Raw genomic sequence first — 22,579 nt, 5'->3', positions numbered from 1 at the left:
GGTCCCCGATGGCTTCCAGCCCGGGCTGGGCCTGACGCTGTCCCCTCCTGGCGGCCTCTGGAAGTGCAGCCTCTTGCATGTCGCTGCTCACACCTCAGCGCCTGGAGAGTTCGTTCAACATGCATTTGATTTTTTAAAAAATTCATTTACTGAGCACCAGCTGTATGAGAACCATAGCGAAGGATAGGAGAGGAATCAAACGGAAGGACTGTAATGGGAAATACATAACCCTGTCCCAGAGGGCCTCTAGAGTTGAAGAGATGAGTAATTCGGTGACTGTGGACACATCCTGCACGGTGAAGGCACCCAAGAGGAGCTGGCAGTTGAGCTGGGCTCTGAAAGCAGGGAGGATATACTAGGCATAGGAACTGCATGTGTAAAGACCCGGAGGCAGGGCAGTGAGGTGTGTGTTTGGATAAGTCTGCCCAGAAGGGTGATGGGCAGTGCCGGGAAGTGGTTTGCCTAGAAGGGGAGCCATGTGACTAGGAAGGGATCTGATCACACCACTTAGAGAAATCCTGGCATTTGCCCCCTATCCCTTTCCCAAAGCTTCCTGGCCAGATGCCCCAAGGTTAGGCCCTGGGGGACCTGCTGGGCTTGTTGGCAGTGACTCGTGCACAGGACCACCAGGTGGCACTGTCGGACCTCGGTTTCTCCCAGGCCCAGCCAGGTTCAGCTCCCACACTTGGTCCCTATCTGTCACAGGGCCTTTCCATCGTCCTTGGACAACCACAGGTAAGGTCAAAGTAGCAACTGTGCTCAGATGGGGCAAGTGGTTGGGAATGTGGGATTTCAGGCAAGAGTCTGGGCTCTGATACCCGCTGGCTATATGACCTGGGCATTTATCCTCTGAGCCTCATTTTCTTCATCTATAAGGTAGGCAACCACGTAAAGAGAGTAGTGTGATGATTAATACATTGTAAGTGCTCAATAAATATCAGGTGTACTGGTTGCCACACAGTGTGCCGAGGAGGTCTTGGGAGCCCCTCTTGGTCCTGAAGGCTGCTCCCTGCCCTGCCCACATATCCAGGCCTCTTAGAAAAGAGTCTAATCCTAGCTTTGCTCGGGCCCACTGTGTGGCTTCAGACGCCCTCTGGCTCCTCCAAGCTGAGTAACATCTGTGACCTGGAGACAGTGATCCCAGGAACTGTAAAGCCCAGCATCTGTGGGCCATCCGGGAATGTCACACTGCGCAGACCGGAGCTTGACAGCTCCTCTGCCTTTGCTGGCTCAGCCCTGGGAGCTCCGACCCATGGCGCGTGGCATCCTGTCTGCTCATGCCGAGCCCTGTAAAGCTGTCAGAAGGGGTTTATATAGTGACAATGGCTACAGCCAGCTTCCCTTTATGAGTTTACAAAGGGCGGCCCTGCTCCCCCTACAAGGAGCAAGTCTGCACTGGCTGCCAGCAGGCCAGGCGCTAAGGCTGGTGTGCGGGGCTCGGGCTGCATGACTTCTGCCCACACTCCTATCCAGCCGCAGGACATTCCTGTCATAAGTGACAATTTGTCCCCAGTGAGGTGTTTTGCTCCCTCCCCGGCAGAGGTGCCCAGGCATCGATGTGCATGTGTTGCCCACTCAGGGCTGCTCCTTGTCCCTGGTGCAGGCAAGTCAGCACCCACAGAATGGGCTTCCTGTCCTCTAGGTGCTAGTGGGGTGACGACGATAAATGATCAGGAAATTCTTTAAGGTCTTGGATAGCACTCAAGGCTCTGAGCAAATGAAGCAGAGAGGGGTGGGGGGGTACCCATTCAGGCGGGCAGGATGGATTGCGTGTGTCATAGACAAGAAGGGAGGAAATCTCCACAATTCCCAGAAATCCAGTTTGCAGGAAAGAAAATGGAAGCTCAGAGAGGTCCAGTAACTTGCCTAAGGTCGCACAGCAGGGGACAGAAGAGCTGGTGCCCACCGACCCTCTGTACCCTGGCAGACCTGCTATGCCTTTCTATGCACTGACCCTGAGACCCAAAGACCTGCAGGAATCTGCCTTCACAGGTGGTGCGACATGCCGCCCCAGGTCAGTTTGATTCTATCTCTTGTCTGGGGGGCGCAGGCTATTTCACCTCTTCTTTTCATGGAGTACTGAGCCCAGAGGGCCCTTCATGATTAGAGCCCCCTGCTGGGCTGCTAGCACCACACCCGAGGTGTGTTCCCCGCCCTGGCCAGGGCAGAGGGAAGCCCCGCCCACCAGAAGCCCCGCCCACCCGGAAGCCCCCGCCCACCCAGTCTTGTTTTCGCTCCACGGGCTGCTACTGTCACCTTTGCTGCTACTGCTGCCACCAGGCCAGAAAAACCCGCTGGGCAAGACTGAGTGCTCCTCCATCAGGCTAGACTTGGTCTTTTTTTATGCATGTTTGGATGTATTGATTTTATTATTATTTTCTTAATTTTAGTTTTTATTAGTACTGTTTGTAGTTCACAATAATCGTATTCTTTATGGGGAGTTGGCCCACGTACATAACACATCTCAATTCTTTTTATGTCTCCCCCCATCTTTTGGTCCCCTCCCCATTTGCAAAAGGGACTTGGTCCTTAGCCTTCTCTGACAGCCAGGGACCTAAGTCATCCCCTTGTACCTTCGGAAGGTGGATGTGGGGTCACACAGAGGCAAACACATCCACAACTGCTCAGTGGGGGCACATTCAGGGTCACTCCCTCAGGGAAGGACAGGCATACGCCCATCCACCCACCACCGCTGTGCCGAGAGCCCCCACCAGACTCAGTGGAGACGCTCTGCCCACCCAAGGGACCGGCCTTGACTGCTTCTTCCCTCCACCCCTCACCTCTCGCTTGGCTCAGGCTCCCAGAAGCCTCCTTACTGTCGGTCCTGTGCCCATCCAACCCAGCTTTCCAGGGTCAAGATCGCCAAGCCCTAGACTCAGCTGCTCTGCAACCCAAGGCTGCCTGGTATATGGGGTGGGGTGGGCCTGAGGCTGAGGAGGCCCCAACGGACAGCTTCTGGTCTGGGAGGCTCTCAAGTGCTTCAAGGCTCCATCCAAGGCCTTGAAGGATGACAGCCACCAAGATGAGGCTAAGGGACGTGATGAGGTGTTATTGCAGGTGAGAGGCACAAGGACACAGGCCAAATGGGGATAAGAGAGCCCAGCTGCTGCACCTGGGGAGTAAGAGGAGCCAGCCCTACCTGGCCGCAGGTGGGGCTACAGCAGCACCAGCATGGCTGCCACGAGGCTGCGGGCAGCTGCTCTGCTGTCTGGACCCTCCCTCTTTTCAGATGTTGCTCAGTCAGCGTGGACAGAGTAAAAGGATAAGACCTGGTGTTCACTGAGTCCCACATAGGCTAGCAGCGGGTATATTTCCAGATTTGAGAATTTTCAAATTCCCGGGATGGAAAGTTCTAGAATAACAGTCCTTTTGCCTCTTTTCCTATTTCATCCCCCCAATGATCAGAGAACAGCTTTGCTCAGGGCAACTGAATTCCAAGCCATCAAAAATGCTCAATTGTGATTATCAAGGGTTGTAATTCTAGTCCAACTGGCTACACCCAGAGGCCCTGTACCCCAGGCTGCTCCTCAGGGGCTCCCGCCTCTGCACTGGGTGCCCTACATGAAAGCTGTTAGGTCCCTGTTTCCTAGCTTCTCTCCTGCCAGCCGTTGGTGGCTGTCACTGTACTACTTGGAGCAATGCCTCCCTGCACACCCCAGCCAAAGTCCAGGAAAACCCCGAGCTCCTTAGGGCACTGCACAGAGGAGTATGGGCTCAGAGGCTGCCGCCGGAAGCACATGGCCTTTGGCGGCTGCAGCAATCCAGACAGGTGGGGCCACTGTCCCCTGCCCACCTGCCTCAGCATCCTGGGCACACAGACACACATCCCACAGAACTTAGCATGAGCCAATTAGTCACCAGGAACAGCATTCAAGGAGGGCACATAGAGAAGGCTTTGTCTCTGGATCGGAGACATTGCTCACCTGGTCCAGAGCCTTTGTTTCCACCGGAGGAGTGCCTCCTCTAGAGCGAGCCACTCCAAGTGCTGGGCACATCATGAGGAGATTGGGACCTGCCACCAGGGTACCTGTATCAGGATTGTATCCTGTATCAGGATTTTTTGAGACAGTATGTTGTTCAGACTGGCCTTGAACTCACTATGTAGCCCAGGCTGGCCTCAAAGTCACAGAGATCCTGCTGCCTCCGCCTCCTGAGCATCGGGATTTAGAAGCAGATTTCTAAAGGCTTGGGGATGACACTCCATTTCTAAGTCCCCACTAGACAGGACCCCCAGGGCCTGCTCTTCCTCTTTGCCCTTTCCACGTTCAGCGTGCAAGTCATTAAGGAGCAGTGGGTTACAAAAGGGCTGTGTGCAGGCCGAAGGTCCCAGGGAGACGATAGACTCTGAGGAGCAGGTCTGAGGTAGCTCTCAGAGGAGGGTCCCTTTTATCATGGCCTTGCAGCATGAGAATAAGCTCAAGAATTCCTTCCCACTGGAAAGGGCTGGCAGTGTGTTTGTGTCTTAGTCACTTTCCTCATCGCTGGGACCAAATACCTGACACCCTCAGTTTAAAGAAGGAGAAGTTTATTTTGGCTCACAGGTTTTAGTCCATGGCTGACCAGTTCCAAGGTGGGATGCATGGTGGAAAGGCCTAGGCAGAGGAAAACTGCTCCGGTCACTACGATAAGGAAGCCGAGAGAGAAGGGAGGGGCCGGGAAGAGGGACACACCCTTCTAGGCCCCACAGCAAGTCAGCTAGGGCACCCTCATGTCAATCATTTCCAGAAGCCCTGCCTCTGAGCACATGAGGCTCTTGGGAGATGTTCTTGATCTAAAGCATAACATCTTAGGCTAGGGATTTAGCTCAGTGGTTCTGCTGCCTGCTTTGAAAGTGTAAGGTCCCAAGTTCAATCCCTGGTACTACTCCCCGCAAAAAGCATAACATCTTAGAAGCAGGTTTGGACCCCTTGACTGAGGATGGGTGGGGGGAATCATGGTTACCCTGGGCATATCTTCATCTTGAAGCTTTAATTTTTTTTTCTTCTGTTACTGCAATTGAACTCAGGACCTTGCCCTTCAAGGCAGGCACAGTGCCACTGAGCTAAATCTGGGCCCTTGAAGTTTTAATTTTAAACCTTTAATAAAGTAGCACACCAGCCCTGACAGATGGGCCCCAGGGCAGATGTTAGACAGAGAGAGCAGCAGGTCTGAGCAGGGGGGACCGGATACCATCTCCTTGTCCAGAGGACTGTAGGTTTGCAGGAACCCCCGCTGCAGGAAAATTGGTTTCAGAAACACTCTGCATCCAAGCTAGGAGGCATTGTTTACTTTTATTTATTTATTTTTCTGCTACTGAGGATTGAATCCAGGTCCACTGTGCAACACTACATTCTCCAGTTCTTTTAAATTTTTTTATTTTGAGATAAAGTCTCACTAAGTTACCCAGGTCACTTACAGTTCTCCTGCCTCAGCCTCCTGATTGCTGGGATTACTGGAGTGTGCCACCATGCATGGCCTTTGCTTGAATCTCTGACCTGGAGGCTGGATCTCACTCCTCATATGAACAAAATGAGACTGTGGCTTAGGAGGCCAAGGGCCATCTCCCTCAAGTGGCTCCCACCCTGTTCTGGCCCTGCCCCCAAGACCCAGATCCCCAGGTCCTGGCTCTCAGCCTTACTAGCCACCTGAATAGAACACCTGCTGTTGGGCTTCTAGCCTGGCTCCTTTCTGTTGGGCACCAGGGCTGGTCTGTGTCCCCCTTCAGGTCCCAGCTCAGTCAAATGGGCTCAGGATGGCAGGATGGGCACCTGCTGGACCCCTAGTCCCCCCACCCCTGCAGCACTCAGGGCACCTGTACTCTGAGAGGTGGGCACAGGGAGGGGACAGTGGGACTGGTCCCTCAGGGTTACAGTCCAGGGAGCACCATGCAATGTGAACCTGGACTTGGATAAGATCTGGGACATTATTAATATCATAATTGGAATAATGACTGTTATGTGGCAATCATCAATCAGGGGACATGTTGGAGCAGGTGTGAGCTCAGATGTGGCCCCAGTCCCGGCCTTTCTCGCTGTGTAGTGTTGGGCAGGTTGTGGCTACACTTAGGCCTCAGTTTCCCCACTGTACACAGGGCCTCTTCCCAGCCTTTGGGCCACCCAGACCCCTGTGCAGCAGGGAGGGGAGTCACAGCAGTTGCACCTGCCCAGTGTCCTGACCCATTCCAGTGCCCTGAGTGGCCTGTCTGGTGGAGGACGTGGGAGGCTCAGGAAGGTCCCTTTGCTTAGTCCCTGACAGGATGGACTCTTCCCTGCTGGCCAATTTGGGAGAACAGGCTGTCTTCTCAGCTGGAGTGGGAGGAACTTGGTACCATTTGGTGGGAAGTTGGAAAGTCGGGGAGATGAGAAAGAGAAGGGCCCACAAAATGTGTTGAAGAAAGTACAAAGGGCACAAAGCATTGGCCATTCCTGAGCTCCTCTCACACCGGCAGGCTTTGATCTGTGTCAGGATTATTTTAGGACTCACTCCCCAAGGAAGTGCAGGGCTTGGGAGAGAGGAGAGAAAGGAGGAGAATGTCAAAGCTGAGAGCATGTTGAAGAGGTGTGAAAGGGATGTTGCTTGATCGTGACTCACTCAGAGGTAGCAACTTAATTTTGCCAATAAGATAAAGTCAGCATCATCTGCTCGTTTAACCCCCAAAGAAGTGTTGTGATTATGAGGAAACTGAAGTTCAGGGAAGATAAGTAACTTGCCTAAGGTCACACAGCAAAAAAGTTGCCTGTTCCAGAGCCCACAGCTAGGGGGCTCTCCACAGCTGGAAGGGGAGGGGGATTCCCTGGGTCTTCCATGGAGCAGGTTGGTGAGATCCTCCCATCTACACCTCAACCCAACTCCAGGTCTCACCATGAGAGAGGCCTTGTTCCAGGTGGTAGTGTGGGGCAGTGGGCAGGAGCACCAGGCTGAGGTCGCCATGGGTCCTCTCTCCCAGCTATGGGGACCAGGTGCAGCATTTCAAGGTGCTGCGTGAGGCCTCGGGGAAGTACTTCCTGTGGGATGAGAAGTTCAACTCCCTCAATGAGCTGGTTGACTTCTACCGCACCACCACCATCGCCAAGCGGAAGCAGGTCTTCCTGCGTGACGAGGAGCCTCTGCTGCAGGTAGGTATGGTCGTGGAGGGTGGGAGCCACAAGCCTCTACCACCTCTGCCATCTGTGTCCCTGATGGTCTAGTGGTATCACAGGCAGGCCTGGCCCAGGCCCCAAGGTTATATGCCAAGGAGCGTACAGCAAGACAAGAGAGACAGGCAAGGGTTGGGAGAATGGGGGCAGTAGCAATCCCACCAGGGTGAACCATTCTGGCTCATTCTCCACTCCTAGAATAGTATGTGGCACACAGCAGGAGCTCAGTAAATGTTGACTGAATGAATGGATAGACCTGTGCTGAGCCCACCCGGAACCACACCTCTCTCTGGTCTCTGTGCTCTGGGAGCCTCAGCAATCCCATTATACACACGAGAAACAGGCTCGGAGTGATACGATCTCCTCGAGGCCACATGCCTGGAATGCTCAGTCCTGGTTTCTGCTCACCAACAAGAAGCTGGCTTGGCCAGGGTATGGGGAGGTGCGCACATCTGTGGGCGAGGTCCTGGTTGTGTGGGGGTCCATCTGCCCCTGGTCCTCACAATAACAGCAATTTGTTAGCATGCAGCCCTTTCATCAAGGGGCCCCAAGGACTGGCTCTCACTCTCATTAGGATGATGACACTACCAGTGGGGTTATTAGCCCCAACGTGCTGTTTCCCTTAGAAAGGGGGGTGTTGGCAAAGCCTGGGGCAGAAGGTTAGGACCTTGGGACATTTGAACTTGGGCTGTGCAAGGAGGACGGCGAGCATGTCTATAGTAAAGGCCTGGGGAGGGGCTGTCATGTTGCCAGCCCCCTCAAACATTTTATATGACTTGAGAGCCAGTTTAGCTCTTAGTTGGGACTCAGTTTCCCCAATAATAGGATGAGCCTGGGGGTGTGAAATGCCAAGAGGATTAAACAGGGCCTCAAGAAGCCCCACTGGTGACTCTGCTCTGCAGGGCTTCTGTTACTCAGACCTCCATCCCTCTGCCCAGCACCTGGGCCAGCCCTGGCCCTGGAGAGTGTGAGGGAGCCAGGATGGAGCTGCAGGGTGGCTGCCATGCACCCACTTCCTTGCTTTGGCCTGGGCCTGAGGTCACTCATCCAGTGGGGTGACTGCAGAGCTGGCTCAGTCCCCCGAGACTCCTGACGCCTCCTCCTTCCTGGGCAGAGAACCGCTAATTACAGCATCTCTGCTGATTCTATCACCGTTCTGGATGGGATTCCACAGGCTCAGGCTAAGATCCTGGTAAGGCAGGCAGGGCCACCACCATGGCGCCAAGCAGACATGTGGCAGAGAGCTCCTGTTCAGCTGCTGTGCACAGGAGAGGACCAAGTCCCACACAGGGCAGGGGCATTCTGAGGTCATATTTGGAGCACAGACAGCACTGGAGGCCAAGCCTGACTGTTGGGGGCACCTCTAAGTGGCAACCATGTCCTTGACCAGAGGCAACAGCAGGAAACTCGGGTCTTGGCCTCACAACACTCCACTGAATGGTGTCCTCTCCTGCAGTCTATGCCTGGGTCAGTTTTCCTGGCTGCTGCACAGTAGGGGAAATGAGACCAGGAGAGAGCCAGGGACCAACCAAAGTCCCACCTAAGGACCAGCACTTAGGTCCCCACCCCCCGCCCACCAGCCCTCTTTGCGAAGAGAAGAGTCGGTCGTCGTGGTGCTCGCATCTGTGAAGACGCAGTGCCAGCCGTGGGCAGCACACAGCCCATGGGATGGGGTGGTCACCCATCTGGGCTTGGCCAGGTCCAACGCTGCCTCAAAGCTCCTTCACACCCTCAGAATCCCCAGTACCCCGTCGACCTCCTGGGGCTCTCCAGGTCTAGGGGCTTGCAAAGGCACCCCACTAACAGCTCCCTCCCCCCGCAGTCTCCCCGCGCCTGCTTTGCCCAGGCCCAGTTCGACTTCTCGGCCCAGGACCCTTCCCAGCTCAGCTTCCGCCGCGGGGACATCATCGAGGTCCTGGAGCGCCCGGACCCACACTGGTGGCGGGGCCGGTCCTGCGGGCGCGTGGGCTTCTTCCCGCGGAGCTACGTGCATCCGGTGCACCTGTGAGCGCTGCGGAGCTGGCCGGGGGGCGTGTGCAGGACCCGAGGTCCCGGGACAGGACGCGGACACCTCCTCCCCGGGTTACAAAGGGCTCAGCGGACAGTCTGAGGCCGAACTTTGGGTCCTCACTGCTTCGCAACCCTTCGCACAAACTGGGACAGGCCCCATCGCCCCAGATCTGCCACTGTACTTAGCGGCCGGGGCGAGGTAGCGCCAGGATTTCTGTCTGGCCGCTTCCCATTGGGCTCCGGCGGTATGACGTCACGGGAAGGCTCTTCAGAGGCCCCACCCACTGTTTTCAGAAGCCAAATTCTGGGGAGCACTTGAGGACTTCCTGTGTTCCACTGACTGCGGTTTAACTCAGAGAATTCTGGACTTGGTGGGTGGGCCCACCTGAGCAGACTGCCCGCATAAATGTTCTCGGGTTGTACGGGCTGTTGGGGAGGTGGCTCTGCCCGGAACGACCCGGACTTACCAGAACCCTTGCTTCTCTACAGCCCCGTGCCTTTGGGCTCCACCCAGCGCCTACAGACACTTTGGGTGGGGTTGAGGCCCTGGGACCAGAACAGGGGGCAGCGGTGGTGGCAGGCGCAAAGGTGATGATGGCTCCTTTACCGTTGGTCACTTGCGTGGACAGCTCTGGGGTGTACACCTGGCTCCTGCCACGCAGGAACACCGGGCTGCTGTGACTCTCCTTTGTCCTGGCTCTGCACAGACCGGGTCAGGTGGGGAGACAGGGCAATCCACAGGCTAGTGTGATGTTGGGACCTGAGCTGGATTTTGGTTGAGCAGCAGTAGGAAAAAGGAGAGGCAGCCTAGGTAGAGAGTCCCGGCTTGAGTGAAGGTGGGACATCCAGATGGAAAAGCAGTGGACACTTCTGGGAGCAGGAAGATGGAAGCGGGACTCAGGAAGTGTGGGAATGCCAGGCAGCTGGTGGAGGGACCACGAACAGAGCAAAGGAAGCTTCTTCCACATGCCAGGAGCAAGCAGGATGGAGGAAAAGCCTGTGAGGTTGCTGCAGCCCCTTGAGAGAGACCTGTGTTGTAGGCTTGTAGAGCTCCCCTCTGGGACCCTGTGAGGCCCAACACCCTTTGAGTACTGAGCCCTGGCAAATCCCACTGCTCCTGACATGGGCCTGTGTATTCAGAATAAAAACTGTGGAACTAATACAAGGATGTCCATCAGAAATCCAATTTTTTCTGAATTATGATTATTTTGATGCTAATTTTGAAGCAGTGTGTTCTTTTTCCCATTTCCCCTCCTAATTTTTCAGGGTTTCTTTTCTGGCTCAGCCAGTAAATGGGCACCAACCAGCTCTGTAGCTGTGAGAGGAGTCAGGCCTTCTCTGGGCCCCAGTGTCCACTCTAGAGAAAGAGGGTGGCTTAAGGACTCTGGGCTCCCTCTTTCCTGCCCAGAGTGGCAGCATCAGGCAAAGTAGGCGTAGAAGAAGATGTTGACGCACATGAGGAGGACAGCATTGAAGCCACACACACGAGCCCAGAAAAGGCGTCGCTGGGGCGTCTGGCTGTCACCTGGAAAGAGTTGGGGAGGGATAGGTGAGGGATGCAAGGTTACACCCCTGAGCTCATGCTTCCAGCCCGTCTCAGGTTGGAGAGCTAGGGGGAGTGCCGAGGGTCGCCCGAGTACCTGCTTTGGCTCCCAGGGACAGGTCCTGAGCCAGTGTCCACCAGGTAAGGTTTGCAATCTGAAAGGCATATGAGGGATGGGCTGTGGCAGGGCGGGGATGGGCCCATCATGGACTTCATCATGGAAAGATGAAGCTGAGTTCAAAAGAGGATAGAGGTCAGAGCCCGGCAGGGTTGGGCTCAGGGGCTAGAAAACTGGAGCTGGAGAGGGTCAGGGTTTTTGCAGAATAGGATCAGGGTTAGAAATTGTTGGAGTTGAGGTTAAGAAGCCTGTAGGGTCCAAAGTCCAGGGAAAGCTCACCTGAATGTGCTGGGGGGCTGCAGTTAGCAGGCTTCCGGCTGCCACGACAGCACCCGTGAGCAAAAAGAGGGCAATGGCAAAGTGCAGGTAGTGGATGCTGTGGAGGATGGCTGGCCGGGTGTCCGGATCACCACACGGAGGAGCTGGGTGCAGGAATTCCAGGACTAGCCTGGTGGCACCTACCACCAGCCCTGCCATCAGGCCCCAGAAGGCCCCCTGAGGAGGAAGGGAGAGTGCTAGCTGTGGACTGTAGGAGAAAGACTGGCACCCCGCCATTCCCCTCTCAAGGCATTAGGGGAAGGTCTGAAGAGACGTGTCTGTAGGAGGAGGTGGAGAGCTCCTGCTTGCCTACCTGTTCATTGGCACGCCTCCAGAAGATGCCCAGGATGAAGACTGCAGTCACTGGGGGGGCCAGGGAGCTGGTCACAGACTGCATGTAGATGAAAAGCTGTCCACCGTTGGATCCCTGCAGGATGGGGATCCATGCCACACTTACACCAATGAGCACCACGATGACCAGCCTGTCGGTGATATGGGTGGTGGGTGTTCAGAGACACTTCCTCAGCCCGGCACCTGCCCCAGTCACTAAGACATGCTCTCTCACCTCTCTGTCCCCTGTAGCCCAGCTGCAGCCTCCTGCCAGCCTATGGCTTACTCAACCAGTAAGTGGCTGGTTTTTCTGCTCCAGACCCTCCCAAATCTCTCTACAGTGGTAGGTTCAGCCTCTGACTCCCAGCACTGCCTGCTCCGCTCTTCCCTGGGGAAGAGGCTGAGTTAGCCCTTGGAGTACCCCATGGGGACACTCCTCCTAGTCCCCTCCAAGGTGCCTGTCCCAGCTCCATGTGCACATTTGCTTGGGTATTTTCTTGTCTTCTACCTGTCTCCCTCTCCCAACTGGACACTCCAGGAGGGCAGGTATCTCCCCCCTTAGTTCGAGGCACAGTGGGCGCTCACTACACATTTGGGGGCTGCAACTGACCTGCTGCTCTCACACTGGGCCACACTGAGCTCTTGGTGATTCTCTGAACACACTGTGCTCTAGTGAGCTGTTGGGCCCTTGCAGGGACCCCAGCAGGGGCATGTTTCTCAATGGTTGCAGGTCTGGGGTTGACCACCATCCTCCTCAAGGTAACCTCTGTCCTAGGAGGACAAGAGGAGCTGGGCAGCTTGGGCTCACCATCTTTGGAGCCTGAACTCTTCTGCCTCCCCTGAAAGGCTTAGGGCCCCTCTGCAGGAGGTGCTTCATTCCTTCCACATATGTGGTGAGGAGCTCTCCTGGGTGCAGGGCCCTGTGCTGGGAGCTGACCCCATGATGAACAGGCCCTGGTGCCTGCCCAGCACTTGGTCCAACAAAGAAAACAGGCCAGCTTGGCAGGGCTGCACTGTGGGAGCCCCAGGGGAAGCATCAATCAGAGGAGCTTCCAGGAAGAGGGGTCTTGGGACCTTATATGCTATAAGCAGGTATCCCGTGTTCTCCTCCCTGGCTAAACACTCCTCACCTTGTCCTGCACCAGTTAGGATTCTTACTTCTAAGGAGGGAGGTGGGTGTAGCTGCTGGGGCCCAGCCCTCTGGGGATGATGGAGGCTATGTGCAGCAGGGTGCCTCCCCTCTCCTGGCTGTCCGCCTGCCTGCCTCCCTTTTCTCCCTTCCAGGCCTGAGGGAGAGGGTGGAGGAAGGAGGTGCTACACTGATTAAGGCTAATTAACTCTTAGCCTGGCAGGCGGCGGGTGCTGCCTCTTCAAAGGCCCAGGCAGCAGCCATTACCCGCCCACCCCACCCTCTGAGACCAGACTCAGCATCTCTGCGCGTGGGGGCCGTGGCCTCTGCATCCAGCCTGACCTGGGCTCTGGCCTTCTCACTTCTACCAGCCTGTGCCTTCTGATTCAGCTACCACCAGCCTGCAGAGGCTGTGCCTTTTGCTGGAATGCCCTTCTTCCCAGCAACCCTCTCAGCTCCAAGGAGCCCCAGGGCCCAGTCCCTCCCAGCCTGTCCATCACAGCCCTGGGCTGCTACCATGGTCGTGGGGAGTCCTATGGGAGTGGGCCTGAGGTCTGTCTGACTCTTCCGTGTTGCTCAGCTAGACCCAGGGTCCCAGGTAGGAGGGAGACGGAGTAGCAGGGGAGGAACATGAGGAACAGAAGTTCTGAGGTGAGGAGCTTGGGGCTAGCAAAGATCAAGGACCAGGGGTAGCGGCCACCCCACCACCACCACACCGCTTGTGACAGCTTCTGCCGGGGTCACTGACATGCCACTAGCCTGCCATGCCTTCCACTTGAAGCTCCTGGGCCAAACAGCAGGCTGGCAGGGCCTGCGGGCCAGGTGGGAAGAAATGGGAAGGAATGTCAAGGGTGTGGGTGTGGGTTGGTGAGAGGACAGGAGAGACCAGATCAGGACTTGGCTCAGATGGAGCAGAGCAGAAGCTGCTTCTGGGGAGACCAGAGGCTGGGGCACGAGGCGGCCTGGGTCCCAGGCCAGGATGCTGGAGCATGGAGGGGGTTAGTCAGGATTGACACCTGGAGAGGGGCAGGGCCCCTGGCCCAGCAGTGGAGGGTGGGCAGAAGAGCTGGGATCTCTAGTGGTCAGGGGTGCATGCCCAGGACCCAGGGTGAGGAGCACCCTGCGCAGGGTGGCAAGAGAACCCTTGCCTGCAATGAGCTCACACTTACTGCCAAATGGCGTGTCCCAACAGCACTCTTCCAACAGGAGCCTGGATGTTTGCATCGCCAGGAAAATTGCCCAGAGCTCTTGGGGGCCCCTACCCCAAAGCTAGAGGGTACACAGTTCGGCTGGCCAAGCCAGCACTAGAAGGATGTGCCCTGCACCAGCAGAGTGTGACCCAAGTGGCCCAGAGGGTTAGGGAGTGGGCAGAACTTGGAGAGGGCCCAGGTGGACATGTGAGGACTCTCTGGGACATGACCTCCACTATTCATGGCCAAGTTTACCTCTACAAGTCTCCTGGGAACCCAGGCCAGAGGATGGGGCCAGATATAGCCCCTGCCCTCAGGGACTCCCCAGCCCCTACAGGAAGGCATGTCCAGAAGATGACTTGGACCATACGTGCTGGGGAGGTGTCTGGCAACGGTCCCTGGGCACAGAGGACAGAGGGGCTCATTCCTTGGTTAGGAGGTATCAGTGAGGGCTACACGGACGAGGGTCCACTGGGGTTGCATCATTGAGTTGAGTAAGGAGGGGATAAGTAGGGCCAGGAGGAAATTGGCAGGGGTAGGGGCACAGAGGCCAGAGAGCCCTGCCGCCTGTGTGTGGCCTGTCCTGAGTGCTGGCTCAGGGGCCTCAATGGGCTGCGGGCTTAGAGTTTAGGGAGACAGATTTCTGATGTTGCTGGGAGAGGGAGGGTTGATTCTACCAGACGGAACCCAGCTCAGGGTGACAGCAGCAACCCAGAGAGGGCTGTGACAAGAGAGCAATTCAAGGGGTGGATGAATAAGATCCCTGGCTTCTTCTCTCCCATCATTTCTGGCATTCTCCTTTCTCTGGCAATTTCCTGTGCATCCCTCAAATCCCACCTCTGATGCCTCCAGCCTCATGGGGCTGCAGAAGCCCATTATTCAGCCACTCCTTGGTTTCCAGGCACCAACCAACCATACCTTCCCACTAGCAGAAGCTCCCGCTCGCCAGCACGGGACCGCAGCCGCCTCCAGATGTCCATGGTAAAGAGCGTGCTGCTGCTATTAAAGATGGAGGTCAGCGATGACATGAGAGCGGCCATCATCACTGCGATCATTAGCCCTCGGAGACCTGGGGTGGGGACAGCGGCTTGTTGAGACCCTATCTGGCCCTCATGTGGCCCCCAGAGCCCCTCCTGTTTGTGCTCAAACACCTGAGACCCGACCGCTGTCACCCTCAAGGTGCTCTACAGCTATTTACAAAGCCCGGAGGGCAGAGGCTGGAGAGGACAGAGGCTGAGGAGGTTTGAGTGAAGAAGGCCCCAAAATAGTTGGCTGGGAAGGTGAGAGACAAGCTGTGGTACTGGGAACTCTTGGCTGGTGCCTGTGGCCTGCTGCAGCACAGTTCCCAGCTGTAATTACCCGGCGTGTTGCTGTTATTACAGCCCTCTCATTTCCACAGAGCCTGGCGCTGACAGGGCAGTTTCACACTGTGACTTCATTGGAGGGAAAAATCACCAACCGTTTGACAGACAGGGAAATGGAAGCTCAGAGACAGCAAGAGAGCTACCTGGGAACTCACAGCAGGCCACAGGCAGAGACTGGGGGTAGCATGGGGTGGGTAAGGTTTGGGATGGGACCCTCTGCTTGGCAGTCACGCCCTGGGCAGGGCACATGCCTCATCCCCATGTGCAGGGGCCTTGTCTCCGGAATTTCCCGCCGCATCCTGTGCAGGGCAGGCACCAGCAGGCATAGGGCAGCCCCTGGCCTGGATCCAGCTCTGGGGCAGAGACGTAGCCTCCAGAGCAAGAGGAAGAAATTCACCCTAGCTCTTGCCTGAAAGCCACTGAGCGGTCCCGGCAGGACTGGGGGCAGTAGTGACGAAGCTCCTGGGAGTCTGGGCTCCTGGCAGGCCTGAGGAGGGGAGCCCTAAAGGAAGTGGAAGGGTGTTTGTCTGCAGGCTCAGGCTTTTCACCTCTCCTCTCTGAGCCTTTCTCTGAGTAGGTCTCCAAAGACTCTTGCAATTTTTCTTCACTGTTTGAGCACCTTCTCCACTGCAGAAGACTCCCTGCTCAACTTTTTCTCCCTTTGCCCTCGGATGGGCCCAACACGGGCTCTTCTCCCATGAGGTGCATCCTCAGAGGGGCCCATTGTGGCCTGGCTGTGTTGCCTGGCCATGCTTCTGAGGCTGCCTTGCTGTATGACTCTGGGTCACCCCTGTCTGTTCACTTGTTAGGCTGGCTGGGATGGAGTCCAAAGGAAAGGGAGTTAAATTATGGTTCTCCTCAAACACTTTTCTACCTTTCTTGTCTTGCTCAGGGAGGTAGATTCATTTGGGGGCTGCTTCCACCCATTTCTCAGACAGGGAGTTGGAGGCCAAGGAAGGAGTGGTGACCGAGTGTTGGCTGGGTGTGATGAGTCCCCTGCGAAGGACAGAGGAGAAAGCACAGCCCAGAGGTTTGGAGCCCACAGTGTGGCCAGGCAGTATCTCTGTGTCATTACTCTTAACCCCAGGAAGGATGCGGAGGGGTGGTGGGAGTCATCATCCCCAATTTACAAGGCTCTGAGCAGGGAATTGACATGGTGCAAATACCACCCCGGCGAGTAGCAGAGCCCAGGTGTGTTCCCAGGGCTGTACACTGGTGTCCCTGGGCCTGGGCTCTGCAGGAGGGAGGGAGGGAGAGAGGGATGGGCAAGGATGGGGCTGACTCGGGGCCAGAAAGCTTGGGAGGTCAAGGGAAAGTCAAGCACTGGAACTGAGAGGAAAGGCTCAAGCTGCAAAGAGCCTGGAGAGCTGTCTCTTCTGACCTCCCCACGGCTTGGTATGCTGCTTCTGCATGCACACCTCCTGTGATTGGGAACTCACCACCTGTAACAGACCAGCAGGACTGCTGCATTTACAAGAAACACAGAAAAAGCCAGAACCACAGTTCTACTCACTGGCCTGCAGTAGTTGGGTGAGGTGGAGGATTGAGTTTTGTGCCTGCAGAGATGGAGGCCTGGGGGTCCCGACTCTTGATCCCAACAGAGTAAGCAGTGGACTTGGGTCTATGTGTCAGTCACTCTGTAACCTGACACAGATCATTTCCACCCCTGTGCCTGTTTCCCCATGTGTAAAATGGAGCTAATGACTCTGATGTTAGATGAAATGGTGTTGGTAAAAAAAAGCCTTGGCACCCAGGAGGTGCCTAAAAAATAAAGCAGCATGCTTTCTTGAGGGATGGCACAGCGCAGGTCAAGAGGATGAACACTGTAGGAAGATCAGCAGGAGTCAGGTCCCAACCGGCCCACTGACTTGTGCGTGACCTTAGCCAGGACACTTCACCTCTCTGGGTATCAATTTCCCCATCTTTGAAATGAGATTGAAGCTAACAGCACGAGGGACTAGGAGAAGATGAAGTGAGTGAGCACATGGGAAGCCAGGCAGCACCGACCACCAGCACGAGTGCATCTGCTATGGTTACTTCTTCTCCTCTAGGACAAGAATGTCCCAGCTGGATATTACAGTGTCACAGTGCATCCCAAGCTCCCACCCAACCCCCACAACTCCCTTGGGCCCCTGCCCAGACCCCCACCCAGAAACCTCACCGTTGGGCATCAGCTCCATGACCAGCTTGGGGTAGGCAATGTTGGAGCAGCCGATCTCAGCCCCACAGGCTCGCAGGCACTCGGACGGCACCACGCAGCCCACATCATCTGCCAGAGATGCGTAGTCAGTGCCCACACGGACCCACACTGCCCCTCCCCACAGACAAGGACTCCTGGAGAGATGAGAGCGGGAGGGGCACAGCATGGGCTGGACCTGCACCATCATGACCTCTGCTGACTGCTAGGTCTGGATCTGCTTCCCAGCGGGAGCCTTGAGGAGAGGTTGGCCTCGGCAATTTCCTGGCTCCTCTCCCATCTCTTGTCCTCTGTCTCATTCACCATTATTTTCCCATCATCCTCTGCTGCACACCCCAGGCAGGGGCTCCCTGCAGTCTGCACGAGGGGCCAGCTGGCCTGTGGAGCCCATCGGGGTGCTGGTCTCTGTCCCAGCTGCTCTCACAGACTGCCCAGGCAGATGGGCCACAGTGAGAGCCAGGTGCCCACTCAGCTCGCCTGACCTCCCCTGCTGCAAGGAGCGGGGTCAGGGCTGCAGGCTGCTCTCTGTGCTCCTTCACGGGCAGAGCTGGATGCCCGAGACTCTCTAGGTGTTGGGCTTTCACAATGGCCAGACCTTCCAGCAAGCTGCCCCTCACCCCAGGCATTCCCTCCTGACCTGCCTCGCCCTGCTTTTGCTGTTTGCCCCTCACCCGACCCCCGACATAACTTCTTCACTTACTCAGATCCATCCTTGGAAAGCTCCTCCACCTAAAACAACTCCATCCCCTTACTGTCTGCCCCCTCATCCGACATGACCTCCCATCGTCCTCTGTCATCCCAGGGATGACTGGATGTGCTCTTTGGGTTCATGTCTCTTTCCTTTGGTGGGTGAGCCCCAGGAGGGCAGGGACTGTCTTGGGCTGCATCTCCCTGAGGTGGAGACAACATGCACTGGCCAGCTGTTGAATGGCAAAAGGAATTTGTGAACTTCAGGCTCCACCCAGACTCTGACTGAACCCTAAATCCGGGCATCCCTGGTGCACTGTTGAGTAGAGGTCCTGTCTCCTGCCCCTGTGGGGCCAGAACCTGAGCTCTGCTCTCACTCCCATGCCATGGGCAGGTGCTTCCTCCTCTAGAATACCCCACTCCCCCGTTTACAGTAGGGCCCACGAAGGGCAGAGAAAACTGGGAGATGCCAGTGGAGGTAGAGGTTTAGAAACAAGCCCTCTGACCATGCTCACATGCAGTTACTTGATGACAGTGCCCCTCCAAATGCCCCTGCTGGAAGCCTCCCTCCCATTTCCAGTCCCCACCCTAGCACCACACCCGAGGCCCCAGACCAGCCCCTCCTGACCTCCAGGCCTGCTGGGCATCTGGCCCCTGGGACCCCCAGCACCATGGCTCAGTGTGTCCTTCTTTCTCCTCTTCTAGCCCTTGCTCTCCTCTGTCCTCCTCCTTCCTCTGGCCTGGATCCCAAAGCCACAGCTCTTATCACCGCTGACTTCTCAGGAAACCCCTTCACACCCCATTCCTGGCAGCCTACACATTTCTGGGATAAAAAGTCCTTTCTAATCACTCGAGGCTCTTGACAACAGGTCCCAGAACCTCTGTTCCAGTGCCCAGCACCCTGGTACCTGCCACCCTAACCTGCTTGTGTTTTCTCACACACACCCAGCACTTTGCTGCCTTGTGCCTCTGCAGACGCTGCCCCTCCTTCTGTTCCCATTTGTGTCGCTACTGTCCTTCCACACCCACCCCCACCCTTGTTTACCTCTTGTTTCAAGGCCTACTGCAAAGGCTGGTCCTCTGAGGCTGCCTGGACTGCACCCCCAGCCCCAGGCACAGCAGCTCCCTTCCTAGGGCTGGGGCAGCCAAGGACTGAATCACAGTTGTTTGTTTACCTAGTCCACCTTCCCCACCAGGCCCTGAGCTCCCCGAGGGCAGACACTGTGCTTGAATCATCTGAGTCCCAGGTATCACCCAGCCCAGGGCTGGACCTAGAGGAGACAGTTTGTGAAATTTGTTCAATGAATAAGAGTGAATGGTGCAGAGGAAAAGGAAAAGCACAGAAGGAAAGGAAGAAAGGCAAAAGGGATCCCAGAAAGAGCCATGAAGGAGTTCAAGCACTGCCTGATCCAGTTGCCTACCCTACCACCTCTATTTCCGTGAGTTTGAAGGACCAGAAAGGACAAAATTGCTGACATGCACAGTCACAAAGGCAGAGTCTGGAGACCCATAGCAGGACACTGGGCCCCTGGGCCCAGGCCTCAGAGGGCAGCTATGGGTGCCTTTTCACAGGCTCTGGGCCTAGACTGGCTGGCTCTAGCACCTGGAGGACCCAACCCTCCTGGGAGGAACCAGTGAAGCATCACAGCCACATAATGGCCCAAAAAGCCCAAGTCAGGAGATTCTTCCCGAGTTTATTCAGCCCGTTCCTGCCTCTTGGCATGGGGCTCCGCCTCTGGGCCCTGCAGGCTGGACGAAAGGTTTGTGCTGAACAGCAAGAAAGAACAACCTCACCTCTATGAGGGCAATGGCTGCATGTCACCATTTAAACAGTTCCTCAGAGTGCCGTCAGGGTGAGCAGCCCAGGGAGCTGGGTTGGGGTCCTGCGCTTGCCCCAGTGCTGGCTTCTGCCCGCTTCTGCATTAGCATCCCTGTCCTGCCAGGGCCCATCCTTGCCCTTACGGCCTCGTCCCCATTGCCATGACCAAGTTGAACTTGGCTGCTGGGGGGACTGTACCACGTCCTCATGGCTCCTCCAGTTTACCCTCCTCTAAATCTAAGCATCTGCCCACCTTCCTGCCTTGCAGCCCTGGGCTGACTGTGCCAGTCAGTTTCACCCAGACTTCTGACAGGCACCCACATTCTCTTAGACACCTTTAGGCCTCTGTGTTTGCTTCTCTCTTCTCTCTTTCATAAACTCAAGGAACTCAGACTCATTTCTCAAATGTCTCGTCTGGAATGTCTGGGTTGCCCCGGTTTGGGGGCAACATTCTCCACAGCACCAATCACTCTGCAATGTCTGTGTGTCTTGCTTCCCATCCCACTATGACTACAGGCTTCTGGTAGAAGCCTGGCTCCAACAGTACCCAGCATAAGCCAGCACATGGCAGCTTCTGACAGTATTTATTGACTGGGTAAATGATCCTCTCCCAAAGAAGCCACTGGACATACCGCCTTCAGGGGCAATCAAGGCGCTCCAGTCACAGAGGCAGCCCAGACACTACTGAGGCAGCAGGGAGGAAAAAGACACACAGCTCTTCCAACTCCTTGTTGTGTGATTTTGGCTGATTATTTAAGGTCTTTGAAACTGTTTACTTTGTAAAAAGCCCTCTGGAGCTATCCAGAGGTTAAACTTGATCCAAACTTCACACCTTCTTACAAAAATTAACTCAAAATTCATCAGATTTAAAGGCAGAATATTAAAAAAATGGTCAGACATTTGGGAAGAAATCTTTAGAACTTAGGGCTAGGTAAAGAAGTTTTTGTTGTTGTTTGTTTTGTTTTGTTTTGTTTCATCTCTACACAGGATTTCACTATGCAGTCCAAGCTGGCCTTGAACTCACTGTGTAGCCTAGATGATCCTCCTGCCTCAGACTCCTTAATGCTGGGATCACAGGTGTGTGCCACCATGCCTGGCTTCTAGGTGAAGAGTTCTCCATGTGACACTAAAAGTATGATCCACAAAAGGAAAACTTGACAAACTGGGCCTCACTGAAATTAAAAACAAAACAAAATCTTGGCTCTGTGTAAGATATCTGTGAAGGGGATAACAAGGCAAGCCACTGGCAGGGAGAAAATATATTTGCAAACTACATATCAAAACTCAACAGTAAAAAAACTAAAACCAAAAAATGGAAACAAAGTCTTTGTAAATAGGGAAGGGTGAAGGAGGCAAAGGGAGGAGAATGTGGAAAAAGCAAGAACCAAGATACAGCACATAAACATACAAGATCCCAGTGATGAATGTAACTGTATTGTTTGCTTTAAATGTACCAATAAACTTAATGAAAAAAACCAAAAACAAAAAACAAAAAAACAAACCAACCAAAAACCAATGAAATTATCCATTAAAAAATGGGTAAAAAGCCAGGGATTTAGCACAGTGGTTCCACCACCTGCCCCACAAGTGCAAGGTCTGAGTTCAATTCCCAGTACCCCCCCCCACAAAAAAAGACAAAAGACATGAAAGGCATTCACTAAAGAGAACGTGCAGCGGCTAATTTGCTCACAGGAGGATATTCAATGACAACAGCCACCACGAAAGTGCAGATGGCAGCCACACTAAGAGTGTGACTATCGGCACAGCAGCACTTTACTGGCATGCAGGAGGCCCTGGGCTTAATCCCCAGCACCATGAATATAAGTAAATAAGATCACAGTAAGATATATATCGCACACCTATCAGATGGCTGAAATAAACAAACAGTGGTAATACCACAAGTTGGCAAGAATGTAGAGAAAAGTGGAACCACCCACACATTAGTGGTAGGAATATAAGATGGTACAGCCACTCTGGAGAAAGAGTCTAGTAATTTGTTAATGAACACAGGATTACCACAAGACCCAGGAATTTCACTCTGGGGCATTTATCTCCCAGAAATGAAAAGATGTGGAGATATATGTGTGTGTGCGTGTGCGTGTGTGTGTGTGTGTGTGTGTGTGTGTGTATAAATGCATATTCATTGCAGTTTTAGTTGTAATGGTCAAAATTGGAAACAATCTGGGCATAGTGGTGCACACCTGTAATCCTAGCACTCAGGAGGCTGAGGCAGGAGGATTGCTGTGAGGTCAGCTGAACTATGTAACAAGTGCCAGTCTCAAAACAAAACAAAACAAAAAACTGAAATCAAGTTAGTCATGATAGCATATGCTTGTAATTCCAGCACTCTGGGAGACTAAACCAGGAGGATCACAAATTTAAACCCAGCCTGGGAAATTTAGTGATTTAACAAGCCCCTGTCTCAAAGTTGAAAAAAAAAGCGGGTGAGGGGGAGGGGAGCTGAGAATGTAGTTCAGTGTAAAGGCCCTAGGCTCAATTCCCAGTACAGGGTGGGGGTGGGGGAGAACCCACCTGTCCTTCATCCATGGAAATGGTTGAACAAACTATGGCATATCTACACCACAGCAATAAGAGAGGATGAACTAGATGGTCTCACCGGGCGTGGTGGCACACGCCTGTAATCCCAGCACGTGGGAGGCTGAGGCAGGAGGATTGCTGTGAGTTCGAGACCAGCCTGGGCTATATAGTGAGTTCCAGGTCAGTCTCAACTACATAGAGAGACCCTGTCTCAAAGTAAA

At 54.9% G+C, this 22,579-nt stretch overlaps 2 protein-coding genes across 5 annotated transcripts in view; one reads left to right on the top strand and one right to left on the bottom strand.

Moving 5' to 3' along the window:
• The window catches only part of Grap (GRB2 related adaptor protein), a 24,007-nt gene extending 14,079 nt beyond the window's left edge, over positions 1-9,928 (top strand). The window contains exons 4-5 of one of the 2 annotated variants that reach the window (XM_010618911.3): positions 6,926-7,094; positions 8,938-9,214. In XM_010618911.3, the coding sequence (XP_010617213.1) occupies positions 6,926-7,094; positions 8,938-9,123 (355 nt within the window). In that variant the 3' untranslated portion in view covers positions 9,124-9,214. Of the gene's footprint in view, positions 1-6,925; positions 7,095-8,937 lie in introns of both variants that reach the window. The other variant, XM_033762753.1, reaches the window with a different exon arrangement.
• Positions 9,929-10,361: 433 nt separating this feature from the next.
• Slc5a10 (solute carrier family 5 member 10) overlaps positions 10,362-22,579 on the bottom strand; it is a 69,118-nt gene continuing 56,900 nt past the window's right edge. For all 3 annotated transcript variants that reach the window (XM_010618910.3, XM_010618908.3, XM_010618909.3), the window contains 6 exons: positions 17,279-17,386; positions 14,672-14,822; positions 11,418-11,586; positions 11,066-11,281; positions 10,766-10,823; positions 10,362-10,650 (listed from right to left, as the gene is read on the bottom strand). In XM_010618910.3, coding sequence (XP_010617212.1) covers positions 10,544-10,650; positions 10,766-10,823; positions 11,066-11,281; positions 11,418-11,586; positions 14,672-14,822; positions 17,279-17,386 — 809 coding nt within the window. In that variant the 3' untranslated portion in view covers positions 10,362-10,543. The remainder of the gene's footprint in view (positions 10,651-10,765; positions 10,824-11,065; positions 11,282-11,417; positions 11,587-14,671; positions 14,823-17,278; positions 17,387-22,579) is intronic.

The sequence above is a fragment of the Fukomys damarensis genome, unplaced genomic scaffold, assembly GCF_012274545.1.
Source record: "Fukomys damarensis isolate Sample0158 unplaced genomic scaffold, DMR_v1.0_HiC HiC_scaffold_13, whole genome shotgun sequence".
Classification (NCBI taxonomy): Eukaryota; Metazoa; Chordata; class Mammalia; order Rodentia; family Bathyergidae; genus Fukomys; species Fukomys damarensis.
Note: the sequence above shows the minus strand (reverse complement) of the source record. Positions and strands in the feature narration are given on the sequence as shown.